General features: G+C 40.0%; 2 protein-coding genes across 13 annotated transcripts in view; one reads left to right on the forward strand and one right to left on the reverse strand.

Annotated features, from left to right (window-relative positions):
• Positions 1-124: 124 nt before the first annotated feature.
• On the reverse strand, positions 125-23,909 carry CASP8AP2 (caspase 8 associated protein 2). 9 transcript variants are annotated; one of them, XM_030489488.1, is made up of 10 exons: positions 23,395-23,909; positions 21,754-21,829; positions 20,571-20,651; positions 18,580-18,680; positions 17,302-17,376; positions 15,960-16,075; positions 10,826-13,341; positions 5,350-8,305; positions 4,201-4,300; positions 125-2,857 (listed from the first exon to the last, which is right to left on the reverse strand). In XM_030489488.1, the coding sequence occupies exons 2-10, from the start codon at positions 21,800-21,802 to the stop codon at positions 2,801-2,803; spliced, it is 6,051 nt and encodes a 2,016-aa protein (XP_030345348.1). In that variant the 5' UTR covers positions 21,803-21,829; positions 23,395-23,909; the 3' UTR covers positions 125-2,800. The 9 variants fall into 9 exon arrangements, with proteins under 9 accessions (XP_030345348.1, XP_030345345.1, XP_030345346.1 ...); XM_030489485.1 differs by having other exon boundaries at positions 18,580-18,698; XM_030489486.1 differs by having other exon boundaries at positions 18,580-18,698; positions 23,387-23,909.
• A 206-nt stretch (positions 23,910-24,115) lies between these two features.
• MDN1 (midasin AAA ATPase 1) overlaps positions 24,116-24,905 on the forward strand; it is a 100,083-nt gene continuing 99,293 nt past the window's right edge. For all 4 annotated transcript variants that reach the window (XM_030489502.1, XM_030489503.1, XM_030489504.1 and 1 more), the window contains exon 1: positions 24,116-24,292. In XM_030489502.1, coding sequence (XP_030345362.1) covers positions 24,191-24,292 — 102 coding nt within the window. In that variant the 5' untranslated portion in view covers positions 24,116-24,190. The remainder of the gene's footprint in view (positions 24,293-24,905) is intronic.

Consider the following 24,905-nt stretch of genomic DNA (forward strand, 5'->3'; position numbering starts at 1 on the left):
TCTAATTCCTAAGTGGTTTAAAGATTTCATGTAATTTGTGAAATTGTCCAATTTCTGATCCAGTCATTGTCCACTAAGAAATAAGCAGTATGTGTTTGGAGCAGTAATAGCATCAAAGCAGCAGCTGATTTACTTCCATGTTTATTGGCTGGAACATCAACATAGCTACTCATTTATACAAACTAACAGAATTCCATTTTAATGCTGCTTCACAGCATTTGTAGTTGTGAAGGCATTAGCCAACAGTTCTAGAAGATGTTTTCATTTACCTGAGGTTTCACAAGTAATCCTGTAGATTTACATACAGTACATTTTGCATATATGTATCAAAATTCTTCTTGGAGAAATAAATTACAAACAACAATACAAAACCAGTCCAAGCCAACCTTTGTTCAATAAGAGCGTATGTGTATGAATTTTACAGTTTTATTCTTTGCATCACTCTTACAGTAAGCAAACTGTGTAGTTTATACAAAATAAACCTGGAGTTTTATATAGTTAAAAAAATCATCTTTGGCTAAACAAAGCTCTCTCTATTTTTATACATATATTTATATATATACACCCATCAGATATTTTACATTTAGGAACCTGTACACATAATTACAATAGACAGAACATTAAAAAAAGTTTCATAATTTACAAAAAAAGGAATCCAAGTCGGAACCTAACCAGTCAAACCCAGCCCTCCCTCACCACCTGTACAGATAAGAAAGTAAATAACCAGACAAGGAATAAACAACTTTGTAATAAAATACTGCCCGCTTTTTTGAGACAAAGAGGAAGCACTTGAGTGGAGAGAAGCTACTTCCCCCAGTGCCTTCAGTACTGTGCACATTTTGATCTCTAAGGATATGGTTGAAAGAGTACTCTTAGCAGAGTTCGGTTTTCCGCAAACATGAAAGCTACTCTGCCAACTGGCAGTTGTGAGAACAGCTTCAGTTAGATTTAATTCCCCAATAAGTAAACAATTGTCATCAATGTCAAGAACAAGCATGGGTGGGGGATACCAATCACCCACTGAAATCACTAGGTGATGCTGGCGTAGCATGGAAGATGATACTTGATCATCAAAAGCAAATGCTTTAGAAGTAAGTACATAAGATGGAAGACTGCCAGAACTGACATCATCGCCTACTCAAGTCATTCCTTGTAACAGTTTCCAGAGCACTGCCTAAAATGAGGATGATGCACTGTTTGGCAGCATGACAATCCATTCCATAGGTCACATTTACAATACTCCAAAGGTGTCAGTGGCAATATCACCAACCAATTATCTGATGGTTTATTAGAATGAGAACTCTGTCCCATTAGCTGGGGAAGGAGCAAAAAACCATTATGTTGAAACTGAAGCCGCGGTCATTGGATTCCGACAAAAAGCTAACTTAATCCAAGTTGAAAGGTAATGCACTTTGGTAGGGCTCTTAAATGAAATCTAAATAACTCAGTAGATGTTCTGACTGACTAAACATGACAGCAATTTTGATCCTCAATAAAGAATAAAACCTCAAACATCAACAAATTCAGAATAGAAAAATCTGTGCAATGTCCAGGAATGTTTCTTAGAGGGAATTAAAAAATTAAAAAGCAAGCTTTTTTAGAAATTTGGGATAAAGCAGCAAATGAGAAGTGTGTGTATACATATGTACACATACACACTTTTACTATGTGCTAGTAAAACTGGAAGCAATTATAAGAGTTCTTTAAAATAGAACATAATGAATTTCTAATGTACTAAACAATTTGTAAAGATAGATACAACTGCTGTCAAAACATGCCAAGCTGACAAGATTTTGAAACTGCTTGTTTTTACAAAAAAGTTTTTCTCCTGGTTAGAAAGTATAAAGTCACATTTTATAAAACTGTAAAGGTCTGTTTCTAAATTAATTTAAAAAAAAAAAAAAATCACTTGTCAATTTTTATTTTTTTAAACAAAATAGTACGCTTATTATGTTGAAGACCTAAATTAAGTACCATTCCTAGATGTAATTTGGAACAGAATTTTTGTTTGCCTTTTCCAAAGAAAAATACCCTTTTCATGGGAAAAAAACCCCAAACCCAACGATTCAAAATTATTTTAAAATACCTTCAGAACTGCAAAATGTTTTTAACTACAGTTTGTTGTAAATGATAATGTGCTTAAAGTTGAAGACGAACCCTATGCTCAGTGCCAGATTCTCTCCTTGTAACCCACTACAGGCTGCTGAGAAAGCAGCAAGAACCACCTATTCCTTAACATCAGAACGCAATTACTACGTAAGCAGCTTTTGGAATCATTATTATCATTGCCCTGCTTTCTTTTAAAAGAAAAAGGCCTAACTTCTTAAAATATGTTTCAATGTAACCAAGATGACCTACCAGTCATTTTCCGGGAATACCAACTGGATTCCAAAGCACGCTTACTTTTTAAAATCATAGTTCAAAGTCACCACATGCAGTACTTCCAACAAGTTAAGCATGAGCCACCACCTTCACGTGACGGCATGCCCTTGTTGTCACTTGTAGAACATACTTAACCAACAGGAGATGTCACCCCCTTGAAATGACACTGCTCCATTTGTATGTGCCCATTCTTTTCTAGTCAGTTTCTTTGTAAAGTTCCTTCTATGTTATTCTGATAAAGCACTTCAGAGGCAACATGGACAGGGAAGTAAATAATTAACAGTGCATCAGATTTACCAAGCTTGATATTCTGACCTGGATACCTCCCACTAACCCCATTATATGAATGTAGTGGTTTTAGTCCATCATTGCTGGTAACAGCTAAACCCTGTAACCATGAAGTAACTTCATGTTAAGTTTACTTGCACTTGGATTTCTTGAACAGCTTCATTAACTGCTTGAATCTTTCTGAAACCTAATGGAGGACAAAAAAAGAGACGTATCATTATGGCCCTAGATTTCCATAACTGCCAAGACAAACTGATCTGACAGCATGAAGTTTTTAAGACCACCACTATTTTGTTTTTTATTTGCTTCCAATACATTTTACCAGTAGAATTTTAGGAGCACCATCAACAGGTTAATTAAATGTAGGAAGTCTTCCTATACCTTTGACATCTGAAATACCCACCAGGTTAATCACAGAGAGCTAGAGCTAACTACTGTTTAAACACAGGAGGAACCAGTTTACAACACAGGAGGGAAAAAATGAGCGCTTCAAAGTCATTTAGACTTGAATTTTCCCAGGTATAATTGTGAGCAAGATTAAAAAAGTAAGGACAAAAGCTTATTTTGTACTCCACAAAAACCACAGTTTATTGCTTATTTCTACTCTCTGGTACAACTGTTGCTATTTATGGCTCATCATGAGGCGTCTGCCTACTTGGAATTTTACAAAAGTGGTCTGTAGATGAGAGTCAAACATCTTTTTGTTGAACATAGCTACAGCTTACATAGAGACCTTGATCAATTGCAATCTAGTATTTCTTATTGCTATATACATATTGCTATAGCCTATCTATCATCTGCCAAATAGCTAACTGGGAAGAGTGACATAAATGCACAGATAACGCTGCTTTATCCAACCACTCGCCCCAACAGTTTCTAAAACGCGCAAAGACTCTGTAACCATATAACACGACATCCTAAAAGCCAAATCCTGAGCACACAGGATTTCCTAACTTAGCCAAATGGGTGTTTCTCCTTTCTTAGATTTGTAGGATAGAGATTAAAATAGCAATTCAAGACAAGTACAAAGTTATATTCAAACCTCTGGAAATATTCTACATCAACTTGACATCTGTGCCTTTTGAAGTTTCTTAATTACAAAATAAAAGAAAAAACATTCATGAAATATGTCCTTTCTGCAAAATCCTGGTATTTTTTTTCCAGCTCTAGTTTTAAACCTTTTCTAATTTACTAAATATGTACAAAGGCTTTGAGGCATCTCCAAAATGCCTTTAAGTGCTGATTCAACAATAGAAACAATCCTGTGGTCCCTGGCTTATGATTAGAGACAGCAGTTTCAGGGTACCAATCAAACAGGTACTAAAGAATCCCTGGACCATAATATCCCTATACTGTATATTTTTAATAAGTTACAACTGGAAGAATCTAAGATTCTCTTTTCAAGAACCCCTCAACAAAAGACATGAGGAAAAAACAATTCAAAATTAGTAGATCTCTGAAGTTTTGTGTTCAACTGCAACCATAAATGTAGCAACATAGTCTATCAATTATAAGAATGATAGCACCTACCTGATTTGGGCTTTTGTTCAGCCTAGTGGCTAGGGAAATAAAGGTTTTGCTTGATGGTCCTTTTCTCTGGCATTCCAGTAAAATTTCTCTGTCATCATTTCTATAGCAAAAATGCATTTTAAAAATATTAATACATTTATATGTGTACATGCATACAAACAAGAACCAAACCATAAGGCATATATAAAATCCTAAGTATTTCCAAACTACAGAACATGAGTATAAACTATAGTCCAGGAAAGCCTGTGCCGAAAATTTTAGAAGCCCCTTTTCTAAAGTGTTGATTGTATCAAGTTGTAGCAAGAGCAGCAAAACCTACTTTCTTGAGGATAAGAATAAACCACAATAACTTTGCAGGTATCTTCAATACATACATTCATCTCATTTGTTGCCCGCACCATGCTAACTGGAATATATGGGCTGAATGGTGGCCTAGTACATTTCTGCAGATTGAGCAGCATAGGCCCCAAAAGTGAAAAACTGTGTGCTCTCATGTCTCCTCTCAGCGTGAGAAATCTTAAGCTGCTCTCCTTTACCCAGTCACTGATGCTTCCAGGCCTTGTAGGAACATCAAAGACCTCCATCCCCTACCAAGCCTGGCTGGACTTTTTGCACAGGAATGGAAATGGGCAGGGGAAAGAAAACCTATAGGCAGTGCAATATAGTAGGTCTTGTTACCTTAGCATATAAAGCTTTAAAAACAAAAGCAGAAAGTAATCCTGTTTTGGGAGATTTAGGTAGGTGATGGAATTAGTTATGACATATGGAAGCCACCTTCTTTAAGGCAAATCTGATTTAACCTACCTAAGAAATGACTAAAAATTGTTCTCGTCCAAATGCTGCTAACAGGATTACATGAAATCAGTTCATCTTTCATCTCTTAAATTTGTTTTCCCCTGGACAACTGTTACACAAAAAGGATAAAATAGACTTTGGCACCTTTTAATGGTACTTTAAGAGAAGACATCAATCTCACAAAGCCACCCTGCACAGATAAGAGGCGGCTCACACTCCACTGTCCACAGAAGGATGTAGAGCTACTTAGTAAGTTCAGCCATCAGCTAACTATCCTTTTCTTCCCACTTTTCGGTTTATCACATAGTTTTAAAAAAAACCTAAAACAATCAAACAGATCAAATCATAAATTACCTCGTCCAGGAAACTACTACTTCTCCCTTCTTTTTAATGATGTTTTTGGCGTACAGACTAGGTGATGATGCAGATGAAGCCAAAGGAGAAGAGTCTTTGTTCTGCTGCAATTCATTCTTCTGATTGGAACACTGTTTGGGTGCTGAATTTACCTCTTCGGGCTTCACATCACTTGCATCGCTCCCTTCACCTGCTGATTCAGTTTCTTTTCGTTGCCTTTTTGAGTTGGAATTCTCTCTGACAGCCTCCTTTTTCCTTTTTTTACCAGTTTTATCATCTCTACTTATCTGGCATCCTACTTCAGTATTTGATGTGGATTGTGTTTCAAGATTACATTCACCTGCTACAGTCTCATTGGAAAGGTCTTCTGTTAAGTCGATAAATGCATCAGAGCACTCTTCCAATTCTTCCTTTTTAACACTGATTTCCAAGTTTCCAGTAGAGGTTTCCTGAGTCCTGTTATCTGTAGTGGATTCCACCACACAACATGAAGTTTCACTAACCATATCATCTGTTAAGTCTATGTATGACTCTATACTGCAGGAAGCAGGAAAAGAAACTTGAGATCTAACACCCATTTCATTTCCATTTTCAGATACTTTCAATTTGTGTGCCTGAGATTGTTCAGAGCCTTCATCTGTGCTTTCAGCATCATGGCTCTCCGTGTTTGAAGATATTCTACAGGGTCCAAGCAAGCCAGTGGTTTCTTCCTTTCCAATACTACGAGATTCCTTTAGAAGCTGAGGTAAGGCAGGATTTTGTTCTTGTTCAGTGCTGACATGAGGCAACTGATCCATCTTAACCAGACCTGGTTTGACACTTTCTTGCACAACAGCTACTGTGGCACTCTGACTGTCCCTTTCTTTTTCCCCACTTCTTGTTTGTTTTTCAATCTTGGTCGAAGATGCCCGCACCTCCTTCACTGAAGCCACCCGATCAGATGCTGGTGAGGTAGGTGGCACTGCACGCCTAATCTTTACAATAAAATGATCATTGGATTTCTCCATGATTACTGCTTGCATTGGTAGGCTGGGGCGACACTGAAAACCAGGAGCAATAGGCCGACTCGTCCACGATGATGAACAACTCGATTTACTGCTCGAATTATCGGATTCTAAAGCCAAGTGAATGTCTTGTTCAGTGGCATCCTCTTCTTCCAGCAGTGCATCTTCGCTGTAATGTGCGCTGAGAACACCCTCAGGAGTTGAGCTAGAATTATTCTCAGGTTTTAGGAAGCTGAGGTGAGAATCTGATTTCAAAGGTGATGGAATAGTTAAGGAAACAGCCAAATCTTCAAGGAGGATTGAAGAAACAAATGACTTATTCTTTTGTAAATTACATTCGTCTTCTTTGCACGAAGCTGCGTTTGTAGGAACCTCAAACATACAGCTTTCATCTAGCACATCAGGATCAACAGACATCTGAAGCCTAGATGCTAAAGAGGGAGCTCTTACAGGTGAAACAACAGGCCACTTAATATCCTCTACTGGTTGAGATTCTACACAAGCCTCCTTTGGAGCAATCTCTTGCACCAGTTCAGCAACATTACTTCTACATTTATGACCATCTAAAAACTGTTTTTCTGGAGTCCTGAATTCCCATTCATTTCTGTCAATATTGCCACTATTTTTTTCCAAGAGATCAGAACCTTGCAATAAACTTTTGAAAATTTCACCCATTTGAGCATCACTTACAAGATTAAACGTAAGGCTGGACGCTTGTTGTTCTGTGAGAAGCTCATAACTAAGATCAGACTTGTTAGCATCTCTGGATAGCTGCAATCCTTCCTTTTCATATTTCACACCCTTCAATGGAGTGAGGGTGCCTTGCAAATTATTCTCTTTAGAGATGTGCACTTTGGTTTGGGAATTCCTAGTATTATCAATGGAGTTGAGACATTTGGTAAAGGCAGGTTTTGGCATGTCTGTTTTATTTTTCTCATGGTGACACTTAGTTCGTTGATAATCCACATGTTGTTTTGAAAGGATATATTCTTCAGGCTTTTGAGACTGGACTTTCAGGGACTTTTTTCTAGACCTTTGCATATCACTTTTATGACTGATCTTGTGTTTTTGCTTTCCCACTCTTTCAAACTTCCTTTCCTCACTCTCATTTCCCATATGTCCCACATTACATAGTTTTATTATAATCCTCCTTATCTTTTCAAATAAGTAATCGAGTTGTTCATCTACAAATTTCCATAACTGTTTTTTCATATCTGATACTTGCTGTTCAAAAAGATGGTCCACTATTGCATTCTTTTTAACTTGCTTCAGTTTGGACTCTACAATATCACAGATATTCAATTTTAATGTCTCACCTAATGTAGACATCTTGGAAAAGTTCAACTGTTTTATTAATGATGTAAAATTTATGATACCGGATTCTATTATTCTGTGAAAATGCTGAACTGGGAACTGTACCTTGAACTTCATATAATTTTTCCTCATCTGTTTTCGTATAGCTCTTAGCATCTGCATGATTTCTTGTATATTTGAAGGTTCAACAATAACATGTACTATTTTTTCAAGACAAGCAATGCTCACAGTTTTATTTTTCTTCATATCCTTCAAAGATCTGAAAGTCTGATTTTTATGCCTCTCTCTGTTCTTCTTTGTACTTACTTTCACAGACACAAATTTTCCATTATCTTCATTGCAACGCACAGCTTTGCTCTTTTGATTTTGTGGACTGCTGGTCAAATTCCGTGTCTCAGGAGAAACTTTTGGTCTTGACTTTTTTGTATTTTCAGAGCCTCTTTCTGGTTTAGCTTTTTCTTCATCTTCATCACTACTTACAATTTCTCCTTCTTCTATTTCATCTGAAGAGATACTCAGCTGGGACTCCATCTCACAGTGTTCATCAGACATGCTAACTGGCTTTTGATTTTCTTTGTTTACCTCCTTTGATAAATTTTTCGAGGGACAGACAACAACCGCACTTTCAGGAATTAAATCTATAAAAAGAAAAGAGTTTCCTAATCACCACAAAGAATGTCATTATAAACAGATATTTTCAGAAAATCCTGGTCTCTTCTGTAAGGTGACCATTCAGAACTATCTGAAACTGCCAACGACGACTCACGAAGTTTGAGCTATAACAAGTCTATAACAACTGCTGGTTTAAAGATTTTTTCTGAGCTTCAAAGGGCAAATAAGACCTCAACATTTCAGCAAAAAACATGTGATCTATCTCACAAATACAGCCACTGAAGTCAGAAAAATCTAGCAGTTTCCACCAGTTTTGAACTTCCTTCCGTTTACTTTAACAAGTTTTCTGAACACTGCACAAACTAAATTTTAACTTATGGACTACCATTTAAATACAACAGGTGGCTTTTCTTTTAACAGTTTCACAACAAAACCAAGATGAGAAGAACAAATGACCTGCTAGTGCTGCATTCAACTGTCTCTTCCAGGGTTGATAAAAAGGTTCTTTGAGTCTTTCAATAAACTGACTTACTAAACAAAAAAAGAGTATTCGGCACTACACACATGACAAACTTCAGGGTTTGATGCATTTAAGACTACCAGCACTGTAACTGAACACAACGGCATAAAAACCTTTTTTCTTATAAATTTTGGAGAAAACCAAAAGTTTGGGTTCCTGAATGACAGGAATGAGATTAAGTGAGAGAAAAGGCTAAAGTTCTTCCAAATGTAGCATGCCTGACTCTGCCTCATAAATAAGTTTATTAAATGTTTTATATTTTTGAGATATCACTAAATATGTATTTAATCATTATTTAAAATTCAAAGCAAATGCTATTTTGTTAAGAATAATAAGCAATTACAGTTGGCTACGAAGCAGCATGTTACAAAAGATGAAAAGCCAAGCTCATTTCCATTGTACAAAAATGCCACTGAAGTGCATGTGTATTGATTAACAAGATTTGCAGTTAATTTTAAGCTTGCTCTGCACTCTAGTTAATAAAGCACTCTTATGTTCAATCACACAGAGATTAGACTGCTTAATGACCTCTAACAAACATTTAATCTTATAAAAGATCATATCTAAACTGATCTCCATAAACAATGAACTTGTGATTAACGCTTTAAAGCAACATTTGAAAATGTTTATACAGATTCTACAAGAGCAAAAAACATACTCATCACCGCCTCCATTTCAGTTTTAGAAAGATCAATCCTTTCTCAAACTACTTAAATACTTTGCCAAACTAAAGCATAAAATGAAAATGGTCAAAATATAGTAGTAATATATGTACCCCTGTCCTGCAGAACAGTAAAAAGGCGAGTACTGAATTTCAAGGCAAAGAGAAACCATAGCCTTCTGTCAATTTAACGGATGCAAAATATTTGACATGCATATCATTAGTCAGATCACAAAGACAACTAGGCATCTAACTTCAGAGCTGAAATATCAGAGCTGAAAAAATCACTGCTTTGGAATTCAGCAGCAAGTTCTGGACAGGAACTCTAACAAGTAACTCAGGGATACAGTAAAAAATTGAAAAAATACTTTTATTTGATGGTCTCCTACTCAGATCCCAAAGCTCTCATGTTCCTTCAAACATTCCAAAGAATGTAAAATACTGCAGGAATGAAATATAAACTGCAAAAGGAATTCACACTTGAGAGAGTAGCTGTCTCAAGCACAAGAGAATTCCAGAGTAAACCACACTCAGATTTGAAAAAATACAACAGGATTATACTCCAAAACATGAAAAGGATTTAAATGCCACTCCACCATTCCTCTTCTAGCAGGAAATCTAAGTTCCAAGAAATCTTTCTATTAGTTGCAGCAGGACATTACAGGAAGTTAAATTCACACAAGTAAAAAATTTAAACTTTGAGTCATCTGTTTATTCTTCCTGTGAATGCTGTTCTCATATTTTATCTCCCTGACAACTTATTTAGGAGTAGGGTCTTACTTCATTAATGATAAATCCTAATGTCCTATTTGTTCCTTTTTTGCCACTGACTCACAATTATAAAATATCTACAAAAATTCACTCTGAAACGCATGTAGATAGAGAGCAGAGCCTTCTCTTAGCTGACATTCCTAGAGATTCTCAGGTACTCTCTCTAGCTTTCCCAGAAATAAATACTTGGAAGAATATATCCTAAGTAACTTTTGCCTCTACAATTTCAGAGAAAAATCCAATGAGATCTACTCAGAACTAACCGCAATTAAGAAACCTATATGTATTTTTTTAGAAGTTAGCACATATACTCTTATTTCAACCTCTCATCTTGTCAGTAGTGTTGTCAGTAGTGACGAACACCAATTTTTAAAGCAGTAATGGTCAGTTGGCTACGATCTTGACTGCACTGTTAAATGGTTCCACTACAAATAAAAAAGACCATTGAGACTTACTTAAAACCTTAAGTACTTAAGACAGCTTAAAAAATAATTTGTATTTTTGAGAAAGCAGTTAAAAGTCATTTCTGCTTTCCATGAACAGATCTTCTAAGCCTTTATATAGAAATGAAATTGGAAAATACATATATAATACCTTTGTTATAACTCTTCCCAAGACCTTTGCAGGGACTTTCCATCTTAAGTGCTTTAGCCAAAGGGCGCATTGGACTGTTCAGTGGGCTGATTGCCTTCGGAATATACCTCAAGTGATTGAGATCAATGCTCAGTATTGAGCTGTCATCATCAACAGGAACTGGGTTAGTTTCTCTTCCCTTAGTTCTAGGATACATCTCACCACTAACAGAAGATGCTGCAGTACTGATTTCAGTAAGGTCTGGCTCCAGATCACAAGCATTCTGGTCAACTAATGGTTCATCCTTATCAGTTAACATAGTTCTGTCAAGTGACTGAGACGTACTCTTATCTATTTTGCAAATACCCTTTTCATCAGTGGGACACTCGGCATTTTCTGCAGCCAAGTGGTCATTGTCCTTCACTGCTTCCATTAAGGAGTCTGGTTTTGTTTCGCCAATATCATCTCTGACATCACAGGACTCCAGGTCACCAGAATTTTTGGCTTCAGAGTTGTCCAACACAAGGTTTTGAGAGCCACATTGGTCTGCTGAGCTTTCTATGTCAGCAACCAGACATATTTTATCTTCTCCTTTCTTCTCTGCTGCTGACTCTGGAAGGGCTCCCATACTTTCACTGGCAGCTTCAGGTTGTGCCACTTCTGCTCCTGGTGGTGCATTATCATTCTGCATCACATCCACTGTCACAGACCACTTTTCAGGCTCTGCCATGCTTCCAGCCACCTTTTGGGGCAAAGGTTCAGGGTGATTCAGATCCATCACTGCCACTGCTGTTGCGGAGGCTTCTGATTCAACCAGATCACAAGCCTCTGCTGCTTCTGCCAATGTTTCAGCCTGCATCTCATCAGGAACCAGTACCTCTGCTGCTCTTGGTAAGGCTTGGGGCTGTACCGGAACCACTTCTGCTTCTGGTAAGGTTTCCGAGCTCAGTTCACTACTTGCCACTGATGGCAATTCTTCAGACTGTGCTGGATCTGCCGCTGCTACTTTTAAGGCTTCATTTTCAGAACTGACAGGAACAGGCATTGTTGGTTCCACATTGCTTTGAGCTGCACTATCCAGAACTTGTAGTGTTGAATTAGTTTGCTCTGTGGGACCACAGTTCATAGGGTGGGCAGAATCTAACAGTTCTGCCTGCAATGTGAGCTCTGTACTTCCCTCATGAGTGGCCTTTTGGGAAGGTGTTTTAATTCCATCCGTTGGAGAGACACATTGTTTCTTAGCAGGAGAAAGAGTTAAATTTAGTTTTTCCATAAAGCTAAGTTTTAAGTCTTTACTTTTTGACCCAGTGTGATCACCTTTAGTTTTGGGAACTCTATGGTCTTTTAAGCTATCTGCTACCCTGGATGTTTCTTCTGGCTTATAGGACTTGTTTCTCTCACTTTTTGTAACATCCATACCTTTCTTGGATTCTTTTACAGACTGGTGAGTTATCTCTTTAGTAACTTTTCTTTCGTTTCTAAAATGTCTATTTTCATCCTCTCTTTCTCTTTTCCTTTTTTCTTCAGTTCTGTGTTTTTCTGATTTGGAATGTGCTGTTTCCCATTCATATCTACTACTATTTTCCTTCAAGCGTGCGTATTTATGCTCTCTGCTGTTGGAATTAGAAGGTGAAGTCCTTCCTTCTCGAGAAATATGATCATTTGTTCCCCTGTCTCTCTTGCAGTCAATGTCTTTTCCTTTTCTAGACTCCTCTATGCGACATTTATGTGATTCATGAAAATTCTTTGAATGTTCATTCTTTGAGTGTGGACTACTTCCTCTACCAGACCTCCGTGGCTGCTCTTGTAGCTTTTCATTTGGTTTATTTTTTTGGCCAGCATTTTTTTCATTTTTATCATGTGTTTTAATATCCTTTCTTAATACATTTTGTGATCTCTCATCGGCATACAATTCACCTCTTATTTGAAATCTGTCTTTATCAGTAGTTTGTTTCTCCCAGGAAGAAACACCCCTTTCTACTCTTCTTTCTACACTAGGACTGCATTTTAGTTTTATACTCTGACTTTTTTGTTGCAACTCATTTTTACTAGCCTTCTCTGAAAGGGTTTTCGGCTTTTGCTGAGGATCTGAGTTCCCCTCTTCACTGTCACCATTGTTTCTAGTGCTCTGATGCACTTCTCTTTTGTACTTGTTGACATTTCCCCTACTGTATTGTTCGTTACTTTTAATTTCTTTTTTTTCCTTTCTGTTATCCTTGTTGGAACTATGGTCATAGCTTGGGAGACATATATGAGTATCATCATTGCAGAGTTCTTCAGGAGGGTATCTCAGTAAATATGGAGTGTTTCTTTTTTCAGAGCTAGACTTCCCATTTTCTGTATTATGAGATGAGTAACTGTGGTGTGTATCTTTTGAACAGTCATTTTTCATTCTGTGCTCCATCTTTACACTGTCACCTAAATCAGAAGGTCTGAATTTGGAACCTTTTGTTTTACACATCTCTGAGCACCTGCCATTAGTTGATCCTGGAAGGTATGATCTGGTGAAACCACGATGACTGGGAAATTCTGATAGCCTGGTTATAGAACGAAAAAAAGTTATGTTACTTTTAAATTTATTTAAATGTAACTAAAGCCGAATTGCAATGAATACATACATCTAAAATTATTTTATGCTTTCTTCCATCTTCAAAGTAGGGAAAAAAAAAAAAAGAAAAAAAAAAGTGGGATAAAACCAGAAGTTTAATCATTTCCATTAGCACACAGCAAAAGAATATAATTTCTATACATATTTTCGAAATGAAATTCATTTGAAGAAAAAGCAAGATCTGTGGAAAAATACTGTACTGGGTGTAATTAACAATTTCACTAATTCAATTTAGTATTTCATTGTCCAGCCTCAAAAAGAGCCTTGCCTTAGGAAAAAAGTTGGTCTTTACAGCATTAGTGGTTAAAAGGGGAAAAAAAAAAAGAAAAGGAAAAAAAAAAAAAAGAGCAGCAAGTCAATAGCTTACTGGTTGGCAAACTGGCAATCAAAAGAACTAGTATAATGTAACTGTGCTTATTCCACCCAGTGAGCAAAAATAAGCTACCATGCTTGGAACTGGCTGCATGGTAGAGAAAACAAGTAGTAAATTGCAATAATCAGTCATAGCTCAGAAGACTTGTACAAGTATCATTATTGCAGAGTTCTTCAGGAGGGTATCTAAGTAAATACGAAGTGTTTCTTTTTTCGGAGCTACTTTCAATTGTCTGTATTATGAGACGAACATCATGTGGCCTCACCAAAAAAAACAAAGGGCATATGTAGCCCGTCTTACTCATTACTGACAGAACTCGAAGTTACCTCACAAACAAACCAGCAACAAAAAAATCCAGACATTTTCTGCCATATTTAACAAAACACTTCATTAAAATGACATGATTAAGGACAATGACAACCTTCTTAAATACTCTCCACTATCTAAAAAGAATTATTGTGTCTAAGGAAAGAAAAGTAAAAGTAACACCAACAAATGATGGCAGCAAACCACCAGATGCATGCCTCCTTGTTAGAGAGTCAAGGATGAAGTGGCTGCTATACACAGACATTTTATATTGATCTGGTGTCCACTTGTAAGGAATCAGTTTAAGTGTACAATAATGCTGTGTTTATCTCCAATACAAAACGGGGTTGGTTTTGCTTTATAAAACTGGACACTTCCCATGGGCTGATAAAGTACATTTAAATATGTAACAATCAGCTTATACAACTGGATCTACTCCAAAAATGTGCCAGTGTGATGTGAAGTGAATGTTGAACCAAAACAATGTTGCAGCTGTTGTAATATAAACCCCTTTCCTATATTTCTGTTCAATTTTGAATTATACTGATAAGTTTTTGCTGTGCTTTAGGCTGGTTACAAAATCTGAATACATGTGTGATGAATGTAATTGTATCCATGTGGCTTCTTTGATATTTTTAGTTTGGCTTGATTTTTTTTTTTTTTTTGAGATAAGCACTAACAATTCTCCTCAAAAAACAGTCTTTACAAATAGACAGTTTGCTGAAAATGAACTAATTTATTATAGACCATGCAACAGACAAGGCATGCTTCTAAGACCTCAAAGTGCCACTTTCCTCATGATTTTCATGATAGATGCCTTCAAAATACCTAGATGAACTACTTTGCTCATAAATTTTCATCACCATCACTGATTGAAATGAGTATTAAAATGAGTTTGTAAACTCTTAAGTGAGGTCGAGTATTCAAAACAAGAAAGTATTTTTCAATTTAATTTTAAACCCAGAATACTACACTCAAAGGTGTGAAAATGACAGCTACTGTGTCAAAGCCAATCAACTGAAAGAATTACACCTTAAAACCTCTTGACCTTTATCAGATCGTATCTGGCAGTTTCTTGTATTTTGGAAAACAAAACATCCTTCCCTCCCAGTTAATATGCATATAGACTTAAGCACAGTAACGTCAAAAGAACTTCCTTTATGACACCTTTCGGTGCACGAAAATATCATATGGTCGTACTGAAACACAAACAAACCAATTATGTGGCTGATATCACAAGGTCACCTGCTTGTCACTTTTGTGACACGGTAGGGGTCCTGAATCTTGGACTCCTGCTCTCATTTCAAGTGGCTCAGAAACCTTACATTCAGCTACTCTCACATCCATACTTTCATATTTTCAACTCCATGCAGTAAGATTAGTACCGCACAGAAATTACCAAGAATTTTCTAGCTGCTATCCCCAACTATTGGAGGCACGGCTTTCACCTCTTGCCATGAAAACATTTATACAGTATCTTTATTTATTTCATTTGTTATCTGAAAAATTCCATGGAATTCATGTCTGAGACCATAAAACAGACTAGTTCTGAAGCTGAACTGTGTAAGATTAATGCTCTGAAATATGCAAGATGGTTAGATAACCCACCAGAAATGGGTGACTAAACAAAACAAAAAGGAATTCAAGCAAATGGTCACCCTTGGGACTCCTCCATGTTTTCTTCACTAGAAACCAAAAGACTTCATCAAGCAAGGAAGATACTTACCTATTTCCTCTGTTATCAGTACTAAATCACATAATTATTTACTAAGTAACTTTTTTCATAAGGTTTACAGAAGTTTCTTACAAGCATATAAACATGATCAGAAAAAAAAAAGTACTTTTTCAGTTCCACGGTCTAGTGGTACCTTTGATAGAGATTATTGATTTCTTCATCCTTACGGTTAATTTCCACTCTTGCTGTTTTTATAAGTGCTGAAATATTCTTTTTGAGAGCTTGATTTTCATTCTGTAGAATGACATTCTATTTTAAATGTATACAAAAAAAAGAAAGCAAGAGAGAGAGGAAAAAAAAAAAAAAACAAAACAAGAATTAGCTTGGGTATCCAAACGTAGTGAAAACCAGTGCAAGACAACCATTAGAAAAAGTCCCATCATATCCCAACTGACAGTAGAACTTACAGAAACTGTTCTGGAGAAGTCAGAATTAAGACAGAATTATTTAATAGTTTATGCTTCTGTTTGTGTTCCTAGTAATTACTTAAGATGTTTTAAGCACATAATTTCTTGAAATGGAAATATGGCATAAACCAAATAACCATACAGCTAAAAAAAAAAAAAAAATTATAATCTTCCCCTTTGCATCATTTTTTTATTCACTTTATTGCTTTTATGGTCAGTGTGTCAAATGAGAGACGTAGCTTTTAAGCACCTTCAGAGAAAGAGGGTAACTGTATTCCAAGGTATCAAGACCAACTTTGGGTGCTCTATACTTCTAAAATTTCCAGATATGATGTTCTAGAACCCTACCTGTCAATCCTAGAGAGATCACACTTTCTTTTTAATAATTGCCCTCAGCAAAGCCTGCTCAGAAAGGCAGATAAGTTTTGCAGAAAACAATATAGAAGTGGCACAGGGCAGAAGCTGCTTCCCACTGCGAAGCACAGAACCTTTGGGACTTATCTGTAATACACAGTAGAGCACATTGCACAATTGCCCAGGATAATCTACCTATATAGAATGGCACAGCATAGGGATACTAGCTCAAGTTGAAGAGCAGTTCAGCCTTACCAAAAGGGCACTACGCTTAAAGCAACACAGGCATGATCTTTCAGTTCTAATAACTCAAGTAGCTTTTGCTTTCTAATTGCTCAGGGACCTTTGCAACCCCCCTCTCCCTAGTGCATTAAAGACCTACTTCAAAAAACAAACAAGAGAACTGGATACCTTTCTGATAACTATTCATTTGACATGGTTATTTTCTAATTAAGGAGACAGAAGATAGCTTTTAAGGAACTAAAGCCTTACTGCATGCAACATCGTGAAACAAGTGTATTTACCTACTGATTTTGTCAGTAGACTAACTTAGCAACTATCCCAGGCAGAACAAGCTCTTAGCACCTACAGAGAGGTGCTTCACAAACTATGCATGTGATGGATCAATTGTGGAAAGCATATGAAATTAACCCTCAAAGTAATATTCAGTTTGCTTTACATAAATCTTGACAAGGTTGCTCTTTGAACCTGTACCTGTGCTTGTATTTCCTTAAATTTCTTCATCAGCTCTTTAATTTGCTGCTGACATTTTCCATATTCTACCTGCAGCTGTTAAAAAGAGAGAAGAATCAGAGCACAGAAGTGGACTTAATTACACAGAAAAGATACTCATCTACATTTAGTTAGTTAATACAGTAATGTATATTACAAAGCTCTGTTGGTTTTTGTGTGGTGGTGTTTTTTCTTTTTTCCAAAAGTAACATATTAAAGCAATATTAAAAGAAGAAGCTTCAATATACTCCAACAGTTATACAAGCCTCTAAAACATCACAAACATTCAGATAATAGGAAATCTATGGGTGCTTGTCTCCATGTGTGCTTGCCCAACAGTAATAGGCTAGAAAGTAACAGGAAGCCATATTATTGTGAAATTAAAGACACAATTATCAAGGAGCAGGAGTTCTAAGAGCCCTAGAGATGGGGACTTGGTGGTCAGATCTTATATAAACAGATAAGGAAAAAACACACCAGAAAGTTACCACAAACAAACCTGAACTGCAAAAAATATGCAGACTGCAAAGGACATGCTCCTGTTGAGATCACAACATTAAAAGAAATACATTTGGCATGAGCCCTTCAAAGTAGGTGGCAAGAAAACTTTCACTCATAAGTTACCTACTGTCATACTTAGCAGACAAATGCTTTCAAACTTTTAAGGTGACAATTTAACCACTTAATAGATTCTAGGAGGTTTTGCTTCTGCTTATTCTATAGAGCATTATATCTGTGGATGTCTGTCCCTTTTACTCCAAAGCCCAAGTTAGCGGAGATGTGTCTTAGGGAGCAGGATAGGTGATGTTACATGAGCGTTGTGCTAATTTGCTACAAGTAGTTATCTAGTGCATGGTTGTCTTCATTCTCAAACACAAGATTTAATGACAGATAAGCTTAATCCATGACCTATCTACTTTAGTCTGGTAAAATCTGTTGGGAGAAATTTCAAGACTAGTTTTGTATCAGATGTCTGAACAGGTATTTAACTAAAAGGAAATTAAGGTACATTTTCCCATAGGGTAGCTGGTACATGAACCACATGCCAAGGACTATGAAATGAGAACGGAACATGCCACAGTGTGAGAGAACCATTTACCCTGATAAACTTGTGGACATAACAGTTTATTAGCGTACTCTTGGGTTTACTTATTTAAAAACAGTTTCCCTATTTTTCCAATAAAGTGAGCATACATTTTTGGCACTTCATACAAGAAACCTCCAAAATACCAGAAATGGTTTTGTCACATTAAGACACACCTCGTTGTAGGATGCTTCCTTTGCAGTCCCTTCTTCAATTAATATCTCATCAAATAAATTTAAGCTGTTTCCGGCTGGTGTAGAATTTGGAGCAGAATTGTCTGTAGGAAGAAAATTAACTACATAAAGAAAAAAGGTTATGTGTTTTCCTCAGTGACACAAAACAATCTATCTGAAGACATTTCTATCTTGAATTTCAGCATTTATGCAGTTTTATTGGAAATACTTGATCCAATTTATTTCGATATAAAAGCTAACAATGAAAATTAAAGTTCAACTGAAAACACAATGTTGGAAAAATCAAGAGATATGCAGGACACCCAGCAACAAAGACGGATGCATTTTATGACTGTCTAATTTGTTTTAAGTCAATGGAGAGCTAGCTCACAGTAAATCTACCTAATTTACAACAAAAGAAGGGCTACACCTTAGCAGTGATTTGAGGTTTCGCAATGCAAAGCCAACATATAGCAGAAAGCTAGGATAAATATGTGCACCCTACAGTTCATTCAGCTTTTAGGCAGGCTTTACCTTGTAAACATTTGCATTTGAGAAAAATTATTGAGAAAAAGAATACTGAGATGCCAATGACCTACATGGACTGACAAACACGGACCAGTTGATCAGAATCAAACAGAGTTATTGTAGACCTGGTATGGGGTTGAATACCACGCTATTTATGTTGAATAAATGTTCTCTGCAGCTTTATATTCCCTCACAAATGTAAACGCCCTACCTTTAGTTCAAAGAAATGAAAGAAGAAAAAAAAAAACCCCAACCAAAATAAACAAAACAAAAAAACAGCCCGACACCCAAACAGCCCAACTATTTAGATAATAGTGCTTTTCCTCAAATCAACCTGTGTGCTCTGTTCACCAAACATGTGTTACTGACAGGACCTGACTTATGACTCCTCTGAAATACAAATTAATTTCCAAACAAATAAATGAAGTTGGCTATCAAAGCTGTGCTTCAATCCTCTGGACAATACCATAATGCAAAGAGTATTATTAAAACAATGCAAGATAACATGCAAATAACATCTTATCTGTATAGAGCAAAAATCTTAATAACCCTCTTTTCAGATTTAAAAACCAAGATCCGTCAGAACTAGCCTATATAAAATATTTTCATTGTGTTTTAAAATATGCAAAGAGGAATAACATTGACTGAACAATGCACCTCAGCATGTGAAACAGGGACTTAGAGAATACTCTTACTTATTTAAAAACAGTTTTGTATTTTGTTACATACTGTAACAAATACAGAATGGAAAGTGAGAATAAGATATATAGATGCTTCATGTCTGTAGGATATAGTGTAATACTTCCATAAAAATTCAATGGCCTTACAGTAGTACGGTCAATAGAGAAATACTTGTTTAAATATTAGAAACAGCATTTTGTTACATGGTACAGTGAGATTCCTCAGAAAGAACATGTGCTGGGTCCATTTCTTTCTTACTTTCAAAGAAGTTAAAAGAGGAAATGAATTTACATTAGTATATGAAATTATTGAGAAAGTAAGAACAGGTTAGAAGGACCTACTGAATGGACTGTATCACCTAGAAAGTATTTTCTGGAGCGCTCACTGGAGATTTAGTGATCAGCAACTACTAGTTCTGATCCTGAAGCTATTTAAAAAACACAAAATAAAAGTGCTTTTTTCAAGGTAAAATGCCCTTTATCAAGGCACAGATAGAATAGCTAAGGTTTCTCTGCACCCCCTTTACATGACCAAGTCTCTTAGGTACTCTTAGCCAGTATCACATGAAAACCATCTTATACTCATTCAGCTAATAGATTTGCTGTACATGGTGTATTTATACAGACTGCAACACATACATCTTGAATTTAAAAAAGTAACTTACTGAAGCATGTTGCACCAGTTAAATGTAAACTTTAAGCTAACTGTTGTTTTCCTTGAAACCAGTCTAAGAAGCACAGAGACTATAACGCTCCAAGCCAAGCAGCAAGATACAATCAACCTACCAGGAACTGTCAAACTGTTGTCCAAGCCATCATAAATATCAACTGAGCTCTCATCACCTTCCTTGAAGGGGGAAGCTTCAGCTAAAGCAATTAAAAAAAAAAAAAAGAACAGGCCAAAGTAAACATTGAGTAAACTCAAACCTCTAATTCTCCCATGAACTAAGTATAGCTGTGATCCTAGAACAGTAGAGAGTAGTAAAACTCATAACACTGAGTAGTAAAACACAGGGGAATTTTAGCCGGGAAGCTACTGCTACTTTGGAGAAAAGATCTTTAGTCACCAGGGAGCAAAGATAGTCTTGTAAAATCAATTCCTAAATACAAGAACTCTGCATAAAGCAAATTATGTCTTTTAAGTACAAAAGAATTTTAAAATTATAAACCAAGTCAACTTGATCTGAATTTCAAACTATTTTATAGAACACACTGAATACAAAAGTTATACAACTCAGAAACAAAAATAAAAGAATTAGTAGGATAACACCACTACTGCTAAAAGAAACCTTTGTCACTAAACAGAAAGTATTGTAACAGTCTGTATTGTAGTTCAAAGAATTTGCTTTAGTATTGCTGTCTATTCCCACACTAACTGGTTCTGTAAACGTATTTTAACCTAATTCTCCTCAGTCTCTCTTCACGTCTTTTTCCAATACCTCTTATCACTCTCGTTTCCCCTGTGTGAATCTCTACTAAGAACAATATCAACATCCACAGCCCTCATGAGGCTGGGAATCTCACCAATACATGTCAGAGCAATCAACAGCAGAGTTGGTACTCAAGCTAGAGTACCTTGATTGCTGGTCCTACGCCAGATGATATCGCATTTGCTTTTACACATAGCAAAGGAACAATCCTCTGAACCGTCCAAACACACACTTCACTAACAGACAGCGAAGGTTATATGCTGTAAAATATAGGGGAGAAACCAGCTCCAGACACGCCCTGAAACCATACTAGAAATCTAAAGTACACAGTTATGTTTTAAAATCCAAACTTACTAATGGGATATGGCTTACTATGAGACTGTGCCGCAGCCATTTAATTACACTTAAAGCTCATCAGTATTTGTCCCAGCTTCAATTGTTTCCATTTTGTTTTCCAGGTTATTTTGGGGCCTATTTATTTTCATAAGACTGCACGTAGTATTTCACTGCAAAACAGAACACAAAATAATACATCTTACCGCCATAGTGGGTATCAAACAGCCCCAGTCCATCCTCACCTGTTGCCATGATACAAACTTCCTATGGCTTCCCCATCTACAAGTAAATATCAGAAGATAACAGATCGACACTTTCAGAACAACATTGTAAAACGGAAGCATCCTGAAATGCCAGTTACACCTGAGCTACCTGTGGCCTTTGCTGTTCAACAAAATCCAACACGAGAATGAGAAAACCCTTACATCAAGATAACAAACAAAGCTCTATCAAGAAAAGTAAGAAATCATCTGTCCTGTAAATAAACATTATAAAGAAGATATTCAGCTGTATATTTTATTCATATGTATCAAACAAAGATCCTATAAAGAAATTTTGGTATGAAAACAAGCAATGCATTCTATGAATAGGTTATCTGAAGGTATATCTTAACCAGTTAAAACACTCTGATTTGGTAAGTCTGATATCTTCTCTGCTGACCATTTAAGAGCAAATTTGCAAGTCTGACACCACCAGCTAAACCAGTAACAAGCAGTAACAGGCAGGTAACATTTTACCTGCCAAAGTATACAGCAATGCTTGGCCACACGACGTACACTATCCTCCACGACAACTGTTACGGAAGGACTTTACCAGTACGCACGCTTGTGGCACTGACATACAAGCTCCTCTGAAGAGAGAGCAGCAGCCTGTCACACTGAGGGACCCTCTGCGTGAGGAAGAGAAGCACGGGCGAAGCTCGGGTACCGGGGCGAGAGGAGCACTGCCCGGTGCTGAGCAGCAACACCGCCAGCCCAGAGGCAGCGGCCCTTGCCCGCTCCCCAGGCCTCACCCGCCCTGCACGGGCGGGAAGGGGCTCCCGCCCGCCCCAATTCCTGCCACGGCGGAAGCGCCCAGGACCTCCCGGGGCTCAGGGCGGGAGAGCCGCCGATGGCGGCCCAGCTGTCCCGCACGGGTGGGACGCCGCAACCGCCGGCGGACCGGCTGCGCCCGGGGCGGGGAGGGGCCGGCAGGGTGCCGTGAGAGCCCGGGGCAGGCAAGGCCGGGCCGGAACGAAACGAGCCGAACCGGGCGGCAAGATCGGCGCACGGGCAATGGGGGAAGGGAACGGCACCCGCGCAGGGCAAGGCGGCGCCGAGCCCCCCGCGGGAGACGGGAAGGGACGGGAGGGAAGGGAAGGGAACGGCGCCACCCAGCAGGCAGACGCGGCGCAAGACCCTCACCCACCGGTCAGCCGCGCGCCGCCACCCGCGGCTCCCGCAGCGCTCCGCCGCCGCCACTGGTCCCGCAGGCCGGGCGCCGAGGGGGCGGGGCTCCCGGCCGCCGCAGCCAACCGCCGCAGACGCACAGCGCGTCCCGGGCCGCGACGTCAGCCAAGCCCCGCCCCCCGGCCTGAAGCAGTTGGCGCCAAAGCAAGCAGCGCGAGGCAGACGCGCCCCGCCTCCCCGCTGCCACCCCGCCCCTTCCCGGCCGCGCTCCCCCCGGCGCGGCCGGGCCCGGCACGGCCCTTGCCTCAGCGCCGAGCGCGGGAGGTGGCGGTGACCCCGGCCCGGAGCTCACCGTGCTGGTCACGCCGCCCCGCGCCGCGGCCGCCGAGCCCTCCTGTAAAGGCTGTGGAGAGGGTAAAGCAGCGGAGCGGCGGCAGGAGGAGCGCACTCGTTCACCTGGTGCGAGCTGGGCGCGGAGGGCCGAGCCCCGCTGCCGCGGCGGGACGGGCGTGAGGCAGCTCCGATGGCTCCCCCGGAGAACCCGAGGTTTAAATCTGGCTTCTGCTCTCGGCGAGCCCGCTGTCTAACGCGGCCGGAAACATCGTTAGTGCCTCAGAGCCGCGCTGGGGCTCCGTGAGCTGGCTGCAGCCGGCGAGGGGGCTCGGCGGGGAGACTGACGTAAAAATAAATGCTAGTGCAGTGCCGGCCTTCCTCCTCCCGAGCCTGAACCGCCTGCCCGCGTTAGTCACCGCCCGGCCACGCTCAAGGCTCTGGCGGCTGCCGTGACCTAGATTTAAAGGGCCTCGGGGCGAGCACTGTGGCTCGCGGCCCTTGGCCCGGCCTGCTGTCGGCAAGCCCGGCAGTAGCGGCGGCGGCCACTCTCTGGGAAGCAGGAAACGGGGCAGGACGAGGATGCCCAGCACCGTGAGAAAGCGCGACACGCTCGCTCCGCTCCCGGACGGGCTGCCTCCTGCCGCCCGTGGAGCAGCCCGTGCTGGGAGACTACACCTCCCGGCATGCACCGGGCGCCCGCTGCCCCTGCGGCTGTGCCCCGCGCGGGGCGGTGCGCGCTGGGAGATGTAGTTTGGCAGGTGAGGGGTCCGTCACGTGGGAGGCTGTGACGTCGCGGGTGGATGAGGGCGGCGGAGCGGAAGCTGCTGGAGAGGTGCGCGTCTGCCCCGCGCCCCACGTGCTGCGCGGTCCGTCCCGCCGCTCCCCTCAGCCCTGCCCGCGCCCCGCCGGCGGCAGGAGGATGGCGGCGGACCTGCGGTTCTGTGTGGCGGGGCCGCTGCAGCTGGTGGCGCGCAGGAACGAGAAGAGCAGCGCGGAGCTGAGCAGGTTCCTGGCGAAACAGGTGAGCGGGCGCCCGCCTCCCTCCCTCCCTCCCTTCGGGCGGGTCTCACAGGGGCCGATAAGGAGGGAAGGGGACGCACACCCCCCCCCGCCGCGCCGCCATCTCCTCCCAGCAGCTTTGTGGGTGCCACCCGGCGACCCGTCCCGCCCTCTCGCCCTTGTGCGGCCGGCGGGGCCGCTCCGCGGAGCAGCTCGCCGCTCGCTCCCCTCTTCCTCTCTCTTTCTTTCCGTGTGTGCTTGTTGCGGTTTCTTCCCCTGCCCGCCGCTTTCGGGGTTGTGGGAGCGGAGCCCTGTGAGGCAGGTCCTCTCCTGCCCCCGGTGCCGCGTCTATCGCACCTCCCGAGCAGGCGTTTTGCCCCGCAGTTAACATCTCCAGTGTCCTGCCTATCCCTTAAGGTGACTCCGAAAGCATGATGGTGAGAGGTGGTATGTTGTTAACAAGCACCGGGACAGCGTGTGGTCCTATAACTGCAACGTGTTACCCTGCTGCTGTTTGCGTTAAAACAGCCTGTGGGTTCAAAGGGGACTTGAAATCCAGGGGACTGGATTTCCTAGGGTTTGCTTCCTTTTTTTCATCACAGTGATCCTGGGAATGTGTTCCTGTTTCCACTGTT

The sequence above is a fragment of the Strigops habroptila genome, chromosome 6, assembly GCF_004027225.2.
Source record: "Strigops habroptila isolate Jane chromosome 6, bStrHab1.2.pri, whole genome shotgun sequence".
In the NCBI taxonomy this organism is placed as follows: domain Eukaryota; kingdom Metazoa; phylum Chordata; class Aves; order Psittaciformes; family Psittacidae; genus Strigops; species Strigops habroptila.